Source organism: Nipponia nippon, unplaced genomic scaffold (assembly GCF_047370975.1).
Source record: "Nipponia nippon isolate SJK-2023a ecotype South Korea unplaced genomic scaffold, ASM4737097v1 scaffold_3, whole genome shotgun sequence".
Taxonomy (NCBI): domain Eukaryota; kingdom Metazoa; phylum Chordata; class Aves; order Pelecaniformes; family Threskiornithidae; genus Nipponia; species Nipponia nippon.
In genome coordinates, this window is record NW_028262347.1 from 126,766,860 (window position 1) to 126,788,223 (window position 21,364).

General features: G+C 51.7%; 1 protein-coding gene across 3 annotated transcripts in view; it reads left to right on the top strand.

Moving 5' to 3' along the window:
* The first annotated feature begins 11,658 nt into the window (after positions 1–11,658).
* INPP5A (inositol polyphosphate-5-phosphatase A) overlaps positions 11,659–21,364 on the top strand; it is a 256,262-nt gene continuing 246,556 nt past the window's right edge. For all 3 annotated transcript variants that reach the window (XM_087766613.1, XM_087766611.1, XM_087766614.1), the window contains exon 1: positions 11,659–12,145. In XM_087766613.1, coding sequence (XP_087622739.1) covers positions 12,071–12,145 — 75 coding nt within the window. In that variant the 5' untranslated portion in view covers positions 11,659–12,070. The remainder of the gene's footprint in view (positions 12,146–21,364) is intronic.

Genomic DNA, 21,364 nt, shown 5'->3' on the forward strand with positions numbered 1-21,364 from the left:
GAACAACTTCACATAATCCGCGGGCTTCTCTGCAAGTTCGATCATAACAAACGGTGCTGCGGGGATAAATGTGAAACAAAAATTTGAAGTCTCTTTTTTATATTACCGTCTTCCTGTGGTACGTGTTCTGGTTCTCACAAGCGTTAGAGCGTTTGGTGGTATTTTATACAGGGCACTGGAATCTTGAAACAATGCATAGATGTTACAGAGAAAACAGTGCCACTGCCTGTTGTAAAAGGAGTGGATTTATGAGCCACTAAGTTTTATTTCCATGCATACCAGTCCTATTTAAGATCCTTATAACCGTGGACTTTGTAACTGCGCAGTGACAGATACTGGTATCGCTGCTCAGGGTAGCAGCGAAGGTGCAAACTTCACTGTTTGCACTTTCATCAGCTGTTGTGCCATCGCCTGCAGCTGAACAAGCGTTTCTCCGCCAGCCTTACAGCGTCCCGCCACGCGAGCCGCAAGAGGAGCAGCGGGCGCGGGAGCGCAGCTGCGAGGAGCCGTCGGCAGAGCAGCGGCGGGCGAGGTGGGGAGGGCTTCTGCGGGACAGCAGCAACCCCGCCGCTCGCCGGGGAGGCGAGAGCCTCTCACTGCACATGCACACCGGCAGCCCTGAATTCCCCGCCGTACTGCCCTGAGCTTCTTGCCGTTTGGAGTGGACATAAAGTGTAGGGAAAATATAAAAGCAAGTGATTACGGAGGCCTACTGAAAGGGAGCAGATTTTTAAGGATTCGGCCTGAAGAGTTGCTTTTAAGTGCTCCTTGAGGTTTTTGCTACTGCCGGGCTTCTCTGTTGGGAGAAACTGTGGGAATCCAAATATCATAATGTAATTTTGAAACGCCTGGGATAGGCATTCTTCCTAAGAGCAAGTGCTAGCTTTCTGAAGGGCAAAACTCTAATGACAATCAGCTATGTTAAAGCAAACGCCTCTATCTAACTTCTGCAGTCCCTGAGCTGCCGAAAGAAACAGAATTTCACCGAGGACAGTCTGTGGTATCCCTTCCGTTCTGATTCACTCCTACATCTGTATGCTTAGCATAAATTAAATGGCGTCCTACTCATCGCGTTAAGTGCACGCTGGCTTTTCTGTAAATCAACCTTGCTACAAAAACGTGAGAACAGCAACAGTAAACAATTTCAGGCACACTGGAAAGCATAATGGTGCACTTGGAAATTTTCTGGAGTAACAAATCCAGTAACTACATTTCACTTATTTATTTCTTGAGGGATGTTTTCAGTGCATAGCACTGAACGTCACTGGATTTAGTGCTGCTGGGGTAAGGGCTGTCCGTTCTGGGAATGACAAAGAATCGTCTCATCTGTGGCACAGATCGAAGGCCTCTGATCGAGTGGCAGCATAAGAGAATTTTACATAAAAGAAACAGTATGTGTAACCATTGCACCAAATAGTGACAGTCTGTCAGAAGCTAGATTTGGCTGTTTCTATACCAGAAGTAAGGCAGGTATTAAACGTTTACAGTGGGTTCTGATTGAAGAGTCGGCAGAAATAGTTGTTTCGAGGCCTGTCGTTGTCGGAGGCCTGTAAGCACCAGGATGCAAGTGTCCTGCTCCCTGGTCTGCAGAGGTGACTGAGCCGTAGGTACCTCGGCTGCCCGCTCTCACCTTCGGCGATCCGGTACCTGGGGGCGGGCAGCGAGGCCGGTGCTGCTGGAGCCCCGGCACCGCACAGAGGAGGGGAGCGATCGCAGCGCAGCGGCGGCCGGGGGCAGCGCCGGGGGTGGCGGCCCCGGGGAGGGGGAGGAGGGGAGGGAGGAAGAAGAAGGGGAGGAGGAGGGGGGGGATGGGGGGGAGGACGAGGAGGAGGAGGAGGACGAGGGAGAGGGAGGGAGGAGGAGGAGGAGGGGGAGGGAGGGAGGGAGGGAGGAAGAGGAGGAGGAGGAGGAGGGCGCCGGTGCGTTCAGCACCGCCGGTGCGGAGAGCGGCGCGGGGCGGGGCGGGCCGGCGCGGGGCGGGGCGGGGCGGGGCGGGGGGCGCCCCTCGCCCGCGGCCTTGCGGCGGGGCGGCTCGGCTGCCCGCGGGGTTGCTCGCCTGGTCTGCAAAAAGCGTAATGCTGAGAGGAAGGGCTTGTTTCGGTGGCTGAAAAAGTTGGAGCCAGGCTACAGCCTCCTGCCGACATCCGCTTGCCGGGCAGCTGCGGAGCGGTTTCAGGGCGCAGCCCCCCCGCTGCCTGCCAGCGCCCGGCGCGCAGCAAGGGCCGCCTCTGGGGGCTCTGGAGAGGGGGCCTGGGGGGAAGCGCTAGCCTGCACAAGCATGCCTGCCTGCACAAGCATGCCTGCCTGCTCGCTGCCTGGCCAACACCCTGATACCACCGAGGAAGAGCTGTCACTGGTGTAGATGGCTTTTCTCCTTGTCAAGGCAGGCGACTGCAGCGGAGCCTTCCCACGTATGGAAGGGGACGGCAAAGCAACGGCACGGCCAGCGCACAAGGGCAGACTTAACTCATCTGGCATTGTGGCGTGTTTGGCTTGCTAACCTTAAGAAGATTTAAGTACAACAGCCGCATGTAATTTAACGTAGACTTGGCCAAACAGGGTTACCACCCGCACGTAGATCTGAAAGCTGCTGAGCCTGGCGGCAGCGGGCAACGCACGCTGCAAACTACCAACGGTCCAGGGGAGCTGGGGCGCACAAAAGTGTCCTCGGTGCTTCACCACAGCTCGGAGGACGCGCCGCTCACCTGTGCCGTCTTCTAGAGACAGGACACGCAGCACATACTTGCTGAGCTCTTACAGCTTGAATGTTATCAGCTGTAATTTCAGTGCTAAAGCTGATCAGCTGCAGCTGTACGGAATCACAGCAAAATGCTTTAAATACAAATGGTACTGCAGGTGTGGGGATATTAAGACAGGAGTTTCACACTCACAGGAAAATCTAGACAGCTCATAGGGCCAATCCTTAGAAATGCTGAAAGGTGTTTAGGCCTCACAACTCAGCAAAAACTGCAGAACTATGAGGGCCGACTGTATTAAGGAGTCATTGTTCACCTGAAAGGTGAAATCCAAACAGCTACAAAGATATTTTTAGATATGCAGGAGTTTGAACGTTGCCGGAACACAGATGCTAAAGCATGCCTTGATGTTCTGACATCGCTAAAACGCCAGGCCGTGTGTGCAGAGTTACCTCAGCTGTTGATGCCGGCTCCGCTTCGATACCTCCCCACCACCAACAGCAACGGCGGTCCCAGGGCCAGCTGGAAATTTTTCAAATCAAATGCAAGTATTTTTTTCATACCTGTACTTGCCGTTTCCTTCTCATTTCTGTTAAGGGAATCAGTATGTTTTCCTCTGTTTTACTGCACGTTTCAGAGTTAATGTATGACTGTTCTCTGCTTGCTGAGTTGGAAATATTTATGAATTGTAGGAATGTGCCTGCCTGCAATGAAGCGGTCTGTTTGCGGCGCGCACAGCGAGTCGCTGAGGCCGATGGTACCTGCCAGGGCCCGAGGGCACTGCGCACCCCGACGTCCCCGGCCAGCCCCAGCTGCGCCCAGCCCTGCCCGTGGCCCAGCACCCCATGTCAGCCAGCCCAGGGCAGTGGGTAGCTGAGCTCCAGCCTCGCCACAGCTCTGCCGTGCCTGGCCGTGGGTCCCCGGAGCCGGGCTGCCCTCGGGGCCCCCAGCACCCCCAGCTGCCCTGCTCCCTGCCTGGGCTGGTGGGATGGACCTCGGCCGTGGCTCTGCCCTGCCGCCCCCAGCCCCTCAGGGAGCCCCAGCCCCTGCGGTGCCCTGCCGGCATTCTCATGGTCACGTCTAAACATCCAAGATGTGAAAAATTGGTAGGAAAACATCTTCTTAGGTTACTGTACAGTTTTTCCCTGTTGAGCTGTTTGCAGCTCAAAATTGGCTCCCCACAAAACCGACCATGTTAGGGATCCAGGTATGCATTTGAAACCACAAATAATTTTAAGAACATTTATGACTGACTTCAGAATTTTGAAATTTGGATTTTGAATCTTGGAGGCTTCTTTCCCGAGAGTCCAGGTTTGTGTGGTGTAAAGCAATACAAAATGAAGCAATGCAAGTGAAGACAGTGAGAAACTGGCACTCTCAGCTGGAAAGCTGATTACCTGGCCTGTAAATGAGGTACAGTGGTGACCAGTGCTCACCTGGGCTGATTTCAGACACTTCAGGTCTCATGCTTCTTAGACAGCTGTTCTGGACAGTTATCGCAGCAGCGACTATGAATTTTAGTTGTTACGCACCAAATATCCCATAATGGACAGCAACAAATTTCTGTTGAGAAATATAGCTGGAGCTATATCCAGTTCAGAAGTAGTTCAGGAGAATTTCAAATGACTTAAAAATAAATAAAGGACACGTACCTAGCACAGTGCCCTGAAATCTACAGGACTCGGTTTGATGCACTTTCATTTGACGTGAGCAACGTGTAGTCTGGCGTACAGATCCGATACCCGAGTACCGGGTTTGGGGGTTTCACCTCTGGTTCCTGTGGCTCCAGGAACAAAATAAATTTAGGGAGCAGCCACTTGTGCGACTCTTCCTCACTTCCAAAGTGTGAACTAAAAAAGGACAGTGAAAACTTTGAGATGATTTCCTTCAAGCTGTGTTTTGCAGTCTAGAAAGTACAACATGGCCCATTTAATCAAATGCTGGGATAGGCTCACAAAGCCCACTAAGATCCACCTCCGAGAAGAGCAGAGTCCATCCCTCAGGGTTATAAAAGAGCTTTCAGGCAGCAAAATATTACATTGCATTAAGGGTTTTAATCTGATACAGTTTTGTTTTTCTGTTGTTTTTCCTGCCAGTATAAAAAGCTCTTCATAAAGATCTTTCTAATAAAAGCATAAGCCAATTAGTAAAGCCCTAAAGACGGTGATGAAAGTAAGTCAAATATGATTGTAGAGGAATTGCATAACCGGCGTGCGAGCGCTTCCTCCATTATCCCTCTGCAATGGGCAGGGAGCCCTTCCCACTGGGATGGGAGTCGGAGCTCCGCGCGCTGGGCCCTGCGCTGCTGCACCGCAGGGGAACTTTGGTAGCCACAGCTCTGCGTGTTCCTGGGAAACGTGCAGGGGACAACGTGTCCCACCTTACAGAGACAGCGGACAGTAACGTAGTACCGATAACCGGTAACACCTGCTTTAAAAAAATAACTTCTCTGCACCACTTACCGTGCATTATTTTGTTCAGGACAGAGGTACGTCATTTAGCAGATTTTTTTAACCACAGTCTTCTCTTTCCCAAGCACAGTGCAATTAATATCTCACATATTCTTTCAAAAGGTGAACTCCTCAAAGTCTAAGGAAATCAGAACTATGAGCCAACTTAGGTAAGCATTGCATTATTGTTAAGGTTGAATCTGCCCAGTATCCTGCCTGCAGCCCTATAAGCCTAGCACCCAGCCAAAGCTTAATCTAACCTAAACTGACGAGCACTTCCCAGCTGCGGGTTCAGCTAAGGCCATGGGTCAGCACGAGCCCCAGCTCCGGGCGTCCCTGCGTGGGAAACGTGCTGGTGCAGGTCAGAGCCAGGCTGCAGCAGCGCTGAGCAGAGCGCGGGCTGTCCCACGCCACCGGCAGCCACGGCTGCGGGTGCCCGAGCTGCTGCTATCGCCCAGCAGCAATGAGCCGGGTGCCCCTGCGCCACAGCAGCAGTGCTGCGCCTGACACCCTCACGTAGACCTGCCGTGTGCCCTGAACCTAGCCCGTGCCCGCTTCCCCGCTCCAGCTGCACCCTCGGCACGCGGCATTACCTCTGCCCAAACAAGCTGTGCACGATGACCTGCTGGAGGCCGAGCTTCCAGAAGTGCCGGTGGGCCACGGGAGCGTTTATGGCTATCAGCCGGCACGGGGGTTTCACACACCCATGCCGAGGGCAGCAGGACAACAGTGCAAAAATAACCAAATGCGGTGTGTGTTTGTTTGTTTTCTGAAAAATGAATGGAAGTCTGTTTTCTGTTAATATTCTCAGGTCTGTTGTCCAGGGAACTGGCCTGACCAAGCTTTTGGGGGAGGTTGCAGTACTTTTTTCAGCTGAAAAACTGAATTTGCTTCCAGCCAAATTTTCACCGGTAGCAGCCTCCACAACGGGCACCATCCATCTTCCAAACCCCCACTGAAACCTGTTGTCCTAAAATCTTCAACCCCCCCCAGTCGGTAGGTTTGCTGGCGGCAGCCAGGCCCCAGCCATCCCCACTGGGAAGGTACGGGGCCAGATGATTTGGACTCTCAGCGCGGGCCCAGTCCTGCCCCTCGCCGCTGCCTGCCTGCCTTCACGCTTGTGGCCTTGCCTTCAGCCTGCTCGGGCTCCACCATCCCCATCTGACAGCAGATGCTGCTGCTCTTTGCTTACCCGTGTTTGTCTGCGCCCTTCAGAAGGCACATCAGTGGGTCTGGGATATCACACATCCCTTCTCTGTGCCAATTCCAATTGCATTTTCTATGAACCTGCCAATGAATAATGTCAAGTAACTCTTTTGCTATCTTACTTGTGCTTTATTTCAATAGGAAAAACTGTGAAAGTATTGGAACTTGGGTCAAAAATACAATAGCCCAAACATGAAAGACAACTTTTCCGTGGCATCTAGGCAGGCGGTGACACTGGTTTCCAAGCTATCTAATGAAAATTCATGGGGACGGTGATGTTGTGCACTTATTTGAAAAATTCAGCCTCAAGACCATTTTTTCCCTCGTAGTGGCAAAGCTAGTTAGCAAAAACTAACCTGATCCTTGAGCCTTCTTGCTCAAGCTTAATATTCAAGGCAGGCACCAAGACTGAAAATATTCAGACTACACTGTCTGGGTTATAAGTACTGGAAAATCAGGAGCTGTAACAGAAAATGTTAAGCAACCTTAGCTAGTAGCGGTGCTTTCCCTACAATAACAACGCCGACCAACACCCATCGGTCTTCCCTCTCTGTGTGGGGGAGGAAGAGAAATGATCTGATCGGCATTTGCACCTTCATCCAACTGGACTTGGCCCCGGGGCCAGAGCTGTGGACCTCTGGAGCTAGAGGTGGCCCTGGCGTGGGCACGGCCGGAGGCAGTTACAACTCCTACTCGCTGAACGGGATGCAAAGTGGCACTTTCATACTTACTCCAATTTCCCTGTCATTATACTGTACCATCTCCTCTTGCAAGTTATCCGTTGCAATATTGGAGCAAAATTAAGTATCACCAGCTCTACAGCACACACTTAGGTTTAAGGTTCATGTCAAAGGTCACATAAGAGAGACTTCAGTATGTTTTTACCTATTACTTTTTCACCTTTGCCATTGGCAAACTTTTATATTTGGACATAGATTTACTCTTTTTTTTTTTTTTTTTCACATAGCACAGCTATAGATCTTGTTCATCTGAATTTACCAAGTGTCAGCTCTGCTCAATTTACCTTTGCAAAACTAGCTCATGTCCCCTCTACACCTCCCCTGCTTTACAAGGTGGCTGGCAACGCGTATCTTCCATCAGTATTTGTACTGGGCTTCTGCAACTGAGCATGGAAGTACCGCTTCAATTATTCCTTGCTTTTTTTAATTGGAAGCATTTATTACTGATTGCATGTTGCCATGTGATGGGATGAATGAATTCCGACCCTGGAGAAAACAGCAAAAAACTGGCTGCAGTTAGGATCCGTCGCCTGAAACAGTACAGGCCGAGTTCTGCATCTGCTGAGGCACTGCCCTGAATCGCTAATGCGAGCTGCTGCAGCCGCCGCTGCGTGACGGCCCACGGCAAGAAGGCGGGCTGTGTGCTTGGCACCGGGCTGCTTCACGGCTCCTTTGCTTTCCTCGGGGGCCGCTGGGCGTTCTGCTTGGCCTGTGCTTCCCCACAGCTCTAAGATATCATTACGCCTCGCTTAATCTTCAGCATTTCTTCCTTTTGGAAACGGCTTCTATTATAATCTGTTACTGGGCGAGTCAGGTTGCAGGAATTCTTTTGAAAATGCTTTATATATGATGCGGTATTTGATGTTCCCATTTTCTCAGGCTTTATCCACTCCTTTCCTTGAAAAAGGCATGGGATTCACAGACATCAGCTCAGTCATCGGTCGGTCATCATTTTGCTTTTATGCAGTTGCGACATTTGCACACTGTAGTACTTCCTCCACCAAAGAAATTGGCAAAGTACATCTGCATTGTAGCCGGGCGATTGCTGCCTGGGTTCTGTACAAGTAACTTCTTGCGGTCTGCAGCCACTTCCTATTCTCGTTTCCTGTTCCTGAGCACGGCCAAACTTTTCACCTGGATGCCATATGGCTCGGGATGCCTTTCCAGCTGGGTGTAATTTGACACAGCTTCCTCCAGCATACCCTGGCTTTGATGTAATCGCTGTGGGCTGACATTTGTAAGACTTGTGCGCCAAAAACACAGCAGCAAATGTTTTTTCCTCTCTCTCTCTCTTATTTTCTTTTTTCTCATGTGTGAACATGTCAAGATATAGCAGGATGGTACGTCTGATCAGCTCATCTTTGATACCTCTGATGGCCGCATCCAGGTAAGATCACGGTGCCTACAGTGCAACTTTATGCAATAGTTGTCTCGGGAGTTGCACAAACCCTTAGAAGAAATTGTGCAGAATAGCATTGAGTATCTCTGGGCACGAGCATATTCTGCACTCCATTTATCTGTACATCACAGCTCACTGGAGGTCAGCAAGTATCCCACGTATGAGGCAGGCTTCCACAATTCCAACTTGTTTTTTATTTAATTGTGTATGTAATTTGTACCATCTAACGAAGAAGGCCAGCGGTGATGATCTATCAGAGCTTTTGTCATTCCGCTCGCGTCCCTACCTGAGAAAGTTTGCCACAAAGAAGAGACTTTACAGGACTCCTCGAGTTCGGCGTTGCTGGAAATGGCCATCTCCTCTTGCGGGCTGGCTGACACGCTCCTTCACCCGCGTCTACCTGTAGATGTAAGACACTACTACAGCACGGTGAATAGCACCACAGGACGGTGAAGTTAATGCTTCCCTGGGTCAGTAGTACTTGACAGTATTTGGTTTTGCTACTGAATACTGAGAATAATTTTGCCTTTCCCTCATCAAGTAGTGGCTTTTCATACACGAGCATCTGCTGCAATCACGCCCTCTTTTCATAGCTTCAAGCTCTTCGATCCTGTGCATGTTTCTAGTTGCCCTGACTCGACAGTGGGTATCAGGCCCCCTGGGATCTGTGACTTCGGCGATTCTGCTCCCTCCCGTTTCCGCAGCGCCTTGCTGTAACGCAGCGGACACTGCGAGGCAGGGTCCGCCCGGCCCGAGCGCTGCTCCTGGTTTCTCAGACTCTCTGTACTGCAGGCGGGTGATGGCAGCGCCTGGAGGCACCGCTCGGGCTGCGCTGCATTGCGGTGACGGTGCGGTGAGCGTGCTGTGGCGGTCGGCGGAACCTGCGCGGCTGCGGCGTGCGTGGGAGGAACCGACTGGAACCGAAGGCCTGGCGGCTGGGCTTTGTGTTCTGCCACCCCCAGCAGCTATGTGGGAACGGAGCTGAGCTCCATCTCCTTTCCTGGCTGCAGGTGGAGGGAGCATAGCTGTAAGGAAGACATCCCTTAAATATTTCTGGGTAACTGAAGCTTGCCAAAGAGGTGTGATGAAGTACTGTCAGCTGGTTTTACACTAGATTTATTATTTGAATCTCTTCTTCTAGTGCCTTACTTCATGAACTACTTTTTCTAGGGGAGAGTAGTCGCTCTTGTGTAGTTAGAAGTTTCAGGTATTTTTCCTTGGCATTCAGCTGATAATTTCTATTATCATAACGGTAGGGAAAATCCCGTAACTGAAGACTGGCTTTATTTAGGTCTTTTTTTCTTTTGCCTTAGTACTGAGAAAATCTTGCAGCCTAGTGCCCTCACTGATGCCAGCTGTATCAGTTGGGTATCAATCCCTTCTTTGCCTGCCACCACCCTGCCTTGGAAACTATTTTTGTGCCGCACATGAAATCTCATTCACTGCAAGCATGAGCAGCTGAGCTTGTTTGCCTGATGTACTTTAAGGTGGGAGAGACTTGTTAACCCACCGTAAGCACACTTGGTTGGCTACAATGCAAAATACAATAATTTTTGCATAAACCACACCTGAAGGCCCATGTGGGAGATACATTTTCTTTGCCTTGTGTTTGGCGCCATACAGGATTGTTTGCTGCCCATCGGACACCTCTCCCTGGGGAGACACAGCCAAGTGCCGAGGAGAAATAACGTTCTGCTGAGGAGCAGTGACGATCCTTTTATTTCTCTGACGGGGGCACGCACGTTTCTCTGGCCAAGCCTTCTTGTTCGGTGTGATGTCTTCCCACTCAGCCTTTGGTGATTTCTCATCACCTGTTGGACGTTCTTCTCCATCACGCTTTCTGCCACGGTACCCCCAGATCTGCCTCTGCCTTTTGTTTTCCCCCCAGTTTTGTGGACTTGTGCAGTTGCTCTTCTAGTTTGGGTTTCCTATTTCCCCTGCTCTGCTTGGGGCTCTCTGTCCGTATCATGTAAGCGCTATTTGGACAACAGCTTCCCCAGCTCTGAAACTTGGTAAGACCTCTGCAAGCCGTGTAATATGAGCTTCTGCACGTTTTGTTCCATTACTAATCAGCCATGAAATATAGATAATCTTAGGAGCCAGCTATTTTGCACAGCCTAGCAAAGACTGATTTATCATTTCTGCGGTTCCTTAAGCAAAGTTATTGAAAAGATTCCTTTCACAAAGGGTGTTTCTGTAAGCTGAAGATTACTTTCGGCGCACTCCCAGGCTCTGTATGGACTGTGTCAGCCTACTCCTCCACAGGTCTAGGTTCTGCTGGGGCAAACAGCAGTTTGCCCAGCATTACCAGTAACTATCTTATCTTCCATTCTTTATGACAGAGCCTTATTGCAATGCTGTGGGTTTTCCACCCCGGCGGCAGCGATGTGCCTTTGCCGAGACATTCAAGTGCACACGGCAGCGGGGGAGGTTCGCCCTGAGGCGCGGGGGCGTTTTTAGGTGCAGGGACCCCCGGTCTCCGACCTGAGGCGCCTTGGGGCTGGCGGAGATGCGGCACCGCGGTTCGCATCGGCGGGGCCCGCGGCCGCGCTGCCCCCCGCCGGGCGCTTCAGGGCAGGGGACCCCGGGGAGGGCGGGGGCCCCGGCGGCCCGGCAGCGGCCGCCACCCCAGGAGCCGCTCCTGCCAGGCGGCCTCAGCCGCCGCCGCTGCGGGCAGGGCCCCGGCAGCCGCCGCGCCCCGGGGCAGCGGGGCGAAGGGCAGCGGGGCCGGTTCCCCCGCGGGAGGCGGCGCCCGGGCAGAGACGAGCTCCTGCCCCGCCCGGGCGCTCCTCGACCCGCACGGGCCGGCAGCCCCGCGCCCCGCCCCGGCCAGGCCCCGCTCCCGCACAGGTGAGCGCCGCCGCCGGCCCCGCCCGGCCCGGCCCCGCACGGCGGGCGGCGCTCGGGGAGCGGCGGCGCGGCCGCCCTGCCCTGCCCTGCCCTGCCCTGCCCTGCCCTCTCGGCGGGGCCGGGCGGCGGCGAGCGGGGCTCGGCGGGGGCCGGGCCGCGGGACAGCGCCGCCGGCTGCCGCCCGCTGCCTCCCGCGGGGCGCTCCCCGCCGCTGGCGTTGCCCTTTTAAGAGCCGCGCGGGGCCGCTGTGACGTCGCGGGCGCAGAGCCCTAGCCCGGCCCGCCCGCCGCGCCGCCAGAGCCGGGAGCGGCGGCGGCAGCAGCGCGGTGCGGAGCGCAGCGCCCAGCCCGGCCCGGCCCCGCCGACAGCAGCCGCTCCGTCCCGCGCCGCCCCGTCCCGCCCCGCCGACCTGCCATGCGCCGCGGCCCGGCGCCAGCCTCCGCCGGCGGGAGCCGTCCCGGCAGCAGCGCGACGGCGGCGGCGGGCGAGCGCTGAGCGCCGCGGCCCCGCAGCAGCCGCAGGGCGGCCGGCCCGCCGCGGCGCGGATGTCCGCGGGCTGCCCGCGCCGGGAGGACTCTCCGCCGCCCGCGCCCCCCGCCCGCCCGCCCGCGCTGACGGGCCGGGCCAGGCGCCCCGCTCGCCGCAGCGCCCCGCGCCCGCCCCCGGGCTCCCCGCAGCGCCGCCGCTGCCGGCCGCGCTCCGCGCTTCCGCCCGCCCGCCGCCGGCGCCATGGCGGTGAAGGGGGCCGCGGCCGGCGCCGGGGTGCTCCTGGTGACGGCCAACGTCGGGTCCCTCTTTGACGACGTAAGTACCGCGGCCGCGGGCGGGGGGGCCGGGGTCTCCGCCGGCGGCGCCGCCGCGCCGCCTCCCGGGCCGCCGCCCCGCGCCGGTCCTAGCGCCGCCGCGCCGCCCCCCGCCCGCGGCTCGGCTGCCGCCCCGTCCCGCCCGCTCCGGTCCCGGCCGGCCCCAGGTGCCGGCGGCGGTGGCGCAGCCCGCCGCGGGGCCGGGGGGGTCCCGCAGTCCTCCCGCCCCTCTCCCGCTACCCGGGCGGCGTTTGCCGGGGGGTGAGGGGGCTCTGCCGCCCCCTGGGAGCCCGGGGCAAGGCGCTGGGGTAGGCGGGCGGCGGCGAAGCGTCCTCCCCGGGAACGCCTTCGGGGTCAGCGCGCCTCTGCTTCCCTGCTGCGGTTGCCCCGGCGGTGCCGTCTGGGGTAGCGCCGTCCCGCAGGGTTCGGGCCCCTCGGCCGCGCCCGCTCCCGAGCTGTCGGGGCAGCGGGGCTTGGGGCGCCCCGGTCCGGGGGGAACAGATTCCGCCCCGGAGCGCTCCTCCCGTAGCCGCCCGCGAAGGCTGCGGCTCGGCGGACCCCGGGCTTTCCTCCTAAGATACTTTGCACGCTGTGGCATGAAAATAGTTTAATTTCTGTTCAGCGTGGTATGTCCAGGCAAACATTTGCAATATTTCTCATCGCTGCAAGTAAGATGAGTGCAACAGTTGATACGGCTAGCAGTTAAGCAAAGAGAAGAATGCCGCCTTGTAAATTTGAGTGAATTAGGACAGATATTTACAGGTATCTGGAAAAGCAGCCAGGCTTCTAAAGCTCCTAGGCTGCGCCCCAGGCGAAGTCTGGAGCCATTGAAGTCAGTGGCAAAGCGCTTCTGGAACTGAGTAATGCTGGCACATCACGTACGCTAAAGGGAGTGTTTCTGGGGGGTTGCAGTTTGTAAAGCAGCGTGCATCTGGCAGGGAATCGGGTCCAAACTTGTGCTGCGTGTTGCTCTTGCCGTGTGTGTTAGGACTGGCTCCGCTTCACGCGCCAGCCCCGTGCACGAATCGCTAAGTCCGCCTCAGTAAGCAACTGCATGGTTTTTTCGTGCTTCCCCCAATCATCCAAGTTTGCTTTGCTTTTCATCATCTTGAAGGCTGACCTAAAATACACGCTTTGATTGATATGTGCGCAGTCAAAGGATGCAATTCATGTTTTCACCGAGGTTAGTAAACTTTGACAAATTATCGCCGCGGTTATTTTTACACTTAAATGTGTCAGTTCATCTTAAATGAACGCTGTGAAAATATTCATTTCATAATAATTTTCATGATTATGGCCTTAGGCTTGTGCAGTCTCTATTTGTGAGTAAAGCTGCGTGGTGTGCAGCAGGACTTCTGCAGATAATTTCTGCCCTGTGTTCCTGTCACCGTTGCTAGAGCCTAAAGATGATACCTCTGACCTGAGCCTGCTCTCTGACCTGAGCCTGCTATCTCCCGTGGCAAAGGCTGTGGTTCAAAGTGCTCTCCTGCCTTCTCTTTCGGCTGAGAAGGGTGAAAGCGGCCACTTTGGAGTGCTGTCATTGAAGAAATCCCGTGCTGTCAGACCGAACGATTTCCTGGTTGTTCCTAGTTAGTCTTTGAGACTCGCTGGTGTTCCTGGAGAAGGTGAAGCGTGTTTGTTTATTGTTCGGCATGACCAAAGAGGAGAAGGCTTCTGCTCTAGCAAGCAATTCCCTTGCCATGAAAAATTAGTTTTCTACAGTGACAAGACTGGGCTTATTTGGATGTGTTCCAGTGCAGGGTGGGGAATGGAAAGACTGCTCTGAACTTTGGTGATTGTGCTTCTGGTTTGCTGCTGTTGGAGTTGGGACTGGCGACTGCCCAGTCAGGTTGCTGGAGTCATGTTGGTGAAATTCGGGTGCCATAAAGGTGACACTAGCTTGGTTTGCGGGCTTAGCTTTCGAGTTACGCGTTGGAGCTGTCAGTGGCTGTTTCTGCTTGTTGGGCTCTTCCTGTTCGGTTGAGGAATAAGTTTCTCTGCTGCGACCTGAAGTGATTTCAGTTACGAGCAGGGACTCCTGCTTTGATAGACTTCGCCTATGCTGGGCTGGAAAACCATTGCCAGTTCCTCTAGTCCTTTTTTTCCATTTCTTATTTCAAATTTCCGTTGGTGATACGTGTTTTAATTAAACACTATGTTTTTAGTCAAATTTTGCTGGACCTCAGCGTAGTGTAACGGTATGCATTTTCACAACACGGTGCAGAAAGCCTGAGCGGACGGGATGGTCGGTCTGAGCATCCTGCGCTAACGCAGTCCCGCCTTCTCTTGCTCCGGGGATCTGATTCATCGCGGGGCAGCGGTCCTGTTCCTACACCAAGCCTCTGGTGGGGCTTCTCCAGGGCGGGTGCCCCCACGTAGAGAGCTGCTGTCGGCAGGCTGGGGCCGGGCGGGGGGTTCTGCTGCTGCTGGAGCTGCCCAGCCCCTCCGGGGCTGCGCTCTCGCTCTCACCCCGCGCGGGCGGGAGTTCTGCTCCCCCTTTCCACGCCAGCAAACCCTGGCGTGTTGGCTCTGCGATGAACCTCTCTCTGATTTGTTTAAAGTAGCCTGAACGTTACTGTGTGGCAACAGCGTGATTTGCACCTTAGGTGTGTTTTGTGTGAGTGCTGTTTACTTGGCTGGCACATGGTGTATGTGCAAATGCTCCTTAGTTGAGACCAGTATTTTATGGAAGAATAATTTAAATATCTTTGGTAGACAGGTTCATCTGGGTGGGATAGTCTTCCCTAGATCACTGGTATTGCTGACCTGGCTATGCTTTTGCGAAGAGGAGAAAATTACTTTTTTTTTTTTGCTCTCCGATTGCCAGAAGCAAGTTATGATAACATGCTGGTTTGCTCCTGCCAGCCATCCACATCCACTAATAACCTGTTGCCGTGCTGACCTGGGAGCTCATGAATATACATGTTAATAGTGAAGAGGGACTGTGCTGGGTTTGGTTCGTTCCTCGACTAGTTTTGCTGCTTCATTAAAAACGTTAATGCAGTATGAGATCTACAAATATTCTTCAAAGTTTCATGAACACATGCATCTCATGAATATGAATGCGTATGATTTTTGGTACATTCGTGTTTACTTAAGCATTTAATGTTTCTCTTGCTGTATGAACATTTCCTGTTTTTTATCACAGTGTACTCTTGCTAACAACAGAAGATGGAGTCCATGCTACCTGTGGGTCGCTCTTTCTCTTTTTTTCCCCTCCTCTGATGCCCGTGGCAGGGGGCTCGGACTAGGTGATCTTCAAAGGTCCCTTCCAACCCAGCCCGTTCCATGAGATGAGCCTCTCCCTTTTTCTCTCCCTCCCCGGTTCCTTGCTTTCTTTGCTTCCTCTGTCTGCACTGACAAGATTTCACACGTACCCTTCGATGAGCCTGCCGCTGTAGTGGCCACAAAATCAATCTGCCTGGCACGTCACTGCCTTTACTGTATAGGATTTTAATTACTTTAATGTGCAGTCTTTTTTTTTTTTTTTCTATCTGCTGTATCCTTTTCATTCTCTTCAGTTACTTTTAAACAGCTTAATGCTGTTTGTTTTTCCTTGGGACAAAAAGCCGGGAGTTGGGTGTGAGTGGCCGATGTTGGGGCCTGTGCGAGCTGTTGGATGGCGTGAGCTCGTCCTCCCGAGGGCTGTCTGTGGGTGACCGGCAGAAAGCTGAACTGGCACCTGCACTGAAATGCCTCGGGCCGACGTGTGGAAAACTCCTCTGAGGGCACCCTGGGGCTCACGAGCGATCCTGGCAACTTCTGTGGGCTCTGCTCAGGAGGGTTTTAGGCAGGGTCAGGAGCATTTCGTGTCAAGTGAGTGCGTCAGCGGAGGAAATGTTTGCATTTCACTGCAGGATCGTTCAGCCCGAGTGCAGTGTGTTGCTGGCCAAGGAGCAGAGCAGGCTGGGTTGCGGATGCACGGGCAGGAGTGGCGGGAGGCATGTCTGTCCTGAGCTCAGGCAGGTCCCCAAACCTGCCTGCAGCAAGTGCAGGCAGGCAGCCTTCCTGCCCCTGCCTCCATCCCTCCCGTCTGGCAGATGTCTCGGAGAGGCTGTGGGACCGCATCTCATGGAGAAACTTCCCTTACCGCGTGCTTTGCTGTCAGTGCAGCAAAGGAGCTTTGGTTGTTTGTGCTGGATGGAGGCAGATGGAGATCTTCGCAATTCGATTTTTGTTGTCTCGGAAGTTTTGTTACTGTTTGCTGCATACTTAGCTGGGTGCTGTCACATCTATTGAAAAAACACCTTGGTGCTCACACTTGAAAATTGTGTCTTATTCTGTTTCAGTTTTAGGTGACTTTAACAATCCATGTTGTTTAAACCTCTGGGCGTAGATCTTTAGGGTAGAGATTTCCAATATGCCCAGCAGACTTAGCCATACAAGTTCCAACATTTCTGCTTGGGTTGGAAAATAGTTCATTTGTTCCAGTTTCCTTTGAAATTGGAATATACGAGCCTGAGTCAGGTAGGTACTTCTGAAAACGTTTCCTTCTGTCTTCATACCACTGAAAGTACGTAGCTCTTCTCTAACGGGAGGTCGATGCAGTTCTTAAATTCTCAGGACAAAATTAGGCCAGAACAGAAGTGACAAGAAAGGCAAAAGCTAAACAGAACATGTAATTTTATTAGTTTAAAAAAGAAGGAGGGGAGAGAGTGGGTTAGGGAATTGCTGTGTGGTGCTAGGGTACCGATACTCAAGATCTTTAGATGACGGAACAGCATTACTGTCCTACCTGTATTGTCTTTGGCTGTACAGAACGCTAGCCTTCATAGGGCAGTAGGCTTTCACATTCCCAAGTGGCCTTAACCTACTCAACATTTGGGTGGAAGCCTTCCTCTCTCCTACAGTTCATGAAGAGGGCATGTTCCAAGTCCTGTTTGTAGTAGTAGTAGTATTATAAGTGCACTAATTGCTTTAATTCTGAGTGTGAACATGGAATATCCTTTACTTCTGTTAAGAGTTGAAGTCTATCAACTGAATTTGAAGTAGAAATACTTCCTGTAATAATTTTTAAAAACAGCCTGCTCTTCTAATGGGTGGTGATCACAGTGCAGACATCTCTTTCGCATCTGATCTTAATTTTCCGATCCTGAAACAGTGGGTGTAGTTTTATTTTGATGTTAGATATCTGTGGATTTAGCTGGTATTAGGTGATAATGATAAGGGTTTTTTTGGCTTTGGGTTTGTTGTTTGGTTGTTTTGGGGTTTTTTCTGTCGTCCGTGTCCCCACCCCCCACCCCCCCCGAATAATTATTTGACTTTTGTGGAGTATTTCAAATGTCGTAGGATGGAAAATGTATTAATTAGGTTTTGATTTCTAAATAAGTATTAAGACTAGCCTGTTGCAAGTCAAGGCACCCTCTTTTCTTCAAATCCTAGCAACTAGATTGAGTGAAAGATACTGTTTGATTCATTGTGATTTTAAAAAACAATGTTATTTTACTGCTGAGAAACACTTATTCCATCCTTACTGTCAGGCTGTGTTGATGTTATCTGGAGTGGAAGAGAAAGCTAAATGAATGTGCCCAGATAAAGGCAATGTTTCTACGAGATATTTAAACGTACGGGGAGTATTTCTGCCAGATTTGGTGGGGCTGACGGTGGCCGCGGGCACCTCGCTGGTAGGGAGGGGTAAGCTGACACTTGTTTTCTGGCCAGGCGGGGGGTAAGAAGACCAGAAGTCGGGTAGCTGGAGGACGAGGGGCAGAGGCAGATGAGCAAGGAGGGCCCTGGTCTGGCTTTGTCAGCGGCTTCATGGGCTTTGGAGCAAACTGCTCCTTTCGCTGTGTTCCCCAAAGCTTGCTAGTAGTTGGAGAAGGAGCCCTGGCCGCGGATGGGTTGGTTGGCAGGCCTGAAATCCCCTTTTGAGTATAAATGAGGTTCAAGACCCAAAGCAATTGTGCAGTAAAGCAGTGACACGTTATTGTGCATCCACATCCTTGTAAAATTTAGAAGCAATTTTCTAATTTGCTGGAGATGATTGGAGCAGTAATAGTACAGGCAACACAGAGGGTGGGTTTTTTGCTCCAAGATGGAGTTGTATGCTTAAAAAAACCCCAAACTTTTCTTTAACAAAAAATAACAAATTTTCTTTTTAGTAGATATTTTTACAATTCTCTGAGCAAAAGAGTTTTAATTAGGAGCTTGTACAGTGTTTAGCCTCCCTTAAGCAGGAAACTCAGAAGATTATCTTCTAGACCATCTTTCCTCTCCTTTTGATTAAGTGTTATCGTTAACAGCAAGAGCACATGTTTACATGAGGAAGTAATAATGGCAAAGTGCGTTATATAATTATAGTTTTCTGTTAATGTGGTTTTATAGTAGGTGGAGTAGAGTTAGCCCACAAATTGCCAGTGTATCAGTGTGATGGTTTAAGAGGATTTAATTCCCCAAATATTTGAATATGAAATTATGCAATGGGAGTAGGATACCATAGGAAGAATGCTTTACTTGTGAATCTGCTAGTTTATTAGCCTTGTACAGGCACTCTCACAAGGGTCAAATTTTAAAGGTTTTGTTGCTCTTTCAAAGTTCTCATCATAAATTTTCTTACCACAGAATTTGACTTTGAAGGGAATTGGACATAGAGTACCAGTCAAGCCCTCAGATTTCATGATTTTCCTAAAAAGCTGATCTGTTGTTTACTTACTTTTTCTCTTTTTCCCTTTTCTGTTATTTATTTCATCAGAGTTTGTATCTTCCACCCCCTGGAAATGTATTTCCTCTTTTTATCTCAAATGCTTTCTTTCCCTTTCTTGTACTGTGTATACTTACCTCCTCCTGAAAGCTCTCCCCTTATTCCTCATTATTTAAAGCGAGGATGTGGCTGAGAAAAGTAGCCTTTTCATTTGCAGTTTTGTGTGTGCCTCAAAAGCCATCAAGAGGGCGAGTTTGGTTACCCTGAACACATTGTTCGTTGCCCCTTGAAGCAGGAGCTGTTCAGCCGCAGTGGGGATTGAATGCGTGCGAAGGATCTGATTTATTAATGCACGGCTTCGGGGCCCCCGGGGCATGCCAGGTAACGAGCGTGTTAAAGACAGAGCCAGGACAACGTACTTCCAGTGAAGGAACTCCCTGGGTGTTACAGAACTGTTCCACACAGAGCTTTATCTCGGGCTTCAAAATGTTACGCTGCCTTTAACGCAATGAGCATCTTGCTCTCTGTCGAAGAGGCGATTCCATGAGGTTAAACTCAAAGTTTCTGCTCCACCGGGGCAGACCAGCACGCTATTCTTTGGCATCCAGGTGAGAAGAGGAAATCGAATGACTGAACTGCCTTGGAAGACGGGCTGGCTTTAGGCCTGTGCTCTGGGAGTTGTCTCCTCTCCACCCCACCCAGACCATCAGTCACTTTGGTTGTGGCTTTACCTTGTCCTCTGCCTCTAAACTCTTGCCTTAATTTGAAAAAAAGGGAAAAGGCAGGCAGGCAGGTCCAACTGCAAGCCAGTCATATGCTTTTAGTATATGGAAGTTCTCAAAATACATCTACGTTAGCATAGTCTAATACTTTATTTGATATTTTCTAACCATCTTTTTTCACTCTCTTGGTAGAGAATAGGAAGCGGTCACAGAAAAACAAGACTTTCTGCCTTTGGTGACTGCTTGAATGGCCTATCAGAGTCATTTAGCATCCTTTTTGCATCTTTATGACTGAAGTGGCAAGGAGTCTTCCCCTGGTGTTATTTCATATTGTGGAAAAGGTCAGATTAAGCACAATAATCATCAGACTGGGGAAGAGTGAGTATTAAAAGTAAAATGTTTCTTTTACTGCCTTTTTTCCAATGGTGTATAGTAGTTATTGAACACTTCTAGCACTATTTTCATTATTCGTACATAATTTTTTTATGTAAATGTACTATTTAATCACTTTCATTTTTAATATGTTATTCGAAAAGATATTAAAGTTAAAGCATTTATTGACAGCAAACAAAAGTGCTCATTGCTTTTATGTGGTATTTTGAAGTTGGATATAATTGATTGTTTTCATGAATGTCTTCAAGTTGTTAAGCACTTGTCTTCATGAGTCAATCAGCTTTAACAGATAATATCTGTGAAAGCAGAAAATTAAAGCTAAGAAAAGTAATTAAAAAAACCATGACAACTCTGCAAGTTTTCTCTCATGGTATAGGTAGCTTACATGCCGGTTCAAACAGCTTTTAGGCTGTATGACTGTTACTGGTACCTAGATATTTACCAAACTTCAGCTCAGCCTAAGACCTGTGTGCTGTAATTGGAGCTGATGCTGCCAACTGAGGGAGGCAGTGAGAAATGCAAAGTTGCAAGGGGAAGAACTTGGATTTCATGTGTTGGTTTGTGACTGGAAGGATTTTCACTTCGGGTTTTGGTTTGTCCTCAGTAAAACATATTCTGGTCTTTTCTTGCACCTTTTCCCAAATCAATGAAAAGCCATTCCTTGCCAAATAGATATTTTTAAATGCCCTGTCATCCGTACGTTTTCTGTCTCCTTGGTTTTCCCTGGTTTCCAATACAGTTTGCTGTCAGAAACTCTTGTAAGGAGAGGCTTTAATGTGACATGAAATTGTAGCAGGGATGGAAAAAAAACGCATAAGCTGAAAAAAAGTGATTGAGAAGGAGCAGCAAGGCGATGATGTGGTGAAATGTACAGGTCTGCCTTCTGCCTGTGGTGTCTGGTGGGGCTGGGGCTCGGGCTCGTGCCGAGGCTGGGCGCGAGGGGGAGGTCAGCAGCCTGGCCGAGGTTTCTGGTTAACCTGAGCTTTAGGACTGAGGTGTCGCTCAAGAAAGAGAAGCCCCGATCTCTTAAGCGCACGTGCTCTCATTTCTAAGGCAAACATATGTTTTTGTATTTGCCCACTTCTCATGTCCGTGCTCGAGGCTGCAGCCAGTAGGCCGGTTCTCCGCCATCGGCGGCCTCGCCCCGGCGTGTTTTGGGGAGGCTGCGCCTCTATAAAACGAGCTCCCTGCCTGACCTTGGGCCTCTGGGCCCGGTCGCGCTCGCCCTCTCCTGCCCCACCCCGCAGGAGCCGGAGAGGCCTCAGCTGTCCTGCCCCTGGCTATTCCCATGGCCTGTGGCTGGGGCCTGCAGAGGCCTCAGCTGTCCTGCCCCCGGCTATTCCCGAGGCCTGCGGCTCAGGGCCTGGGCCCCCTTGGTCGCCGACAGCGAGCTGCGGAGGGGGCTGGCTCCTGGAGTCAGGCCGTGGCCTGTGAGGTCTGGAGGGCCTGTCCCCTCTGAGGCACC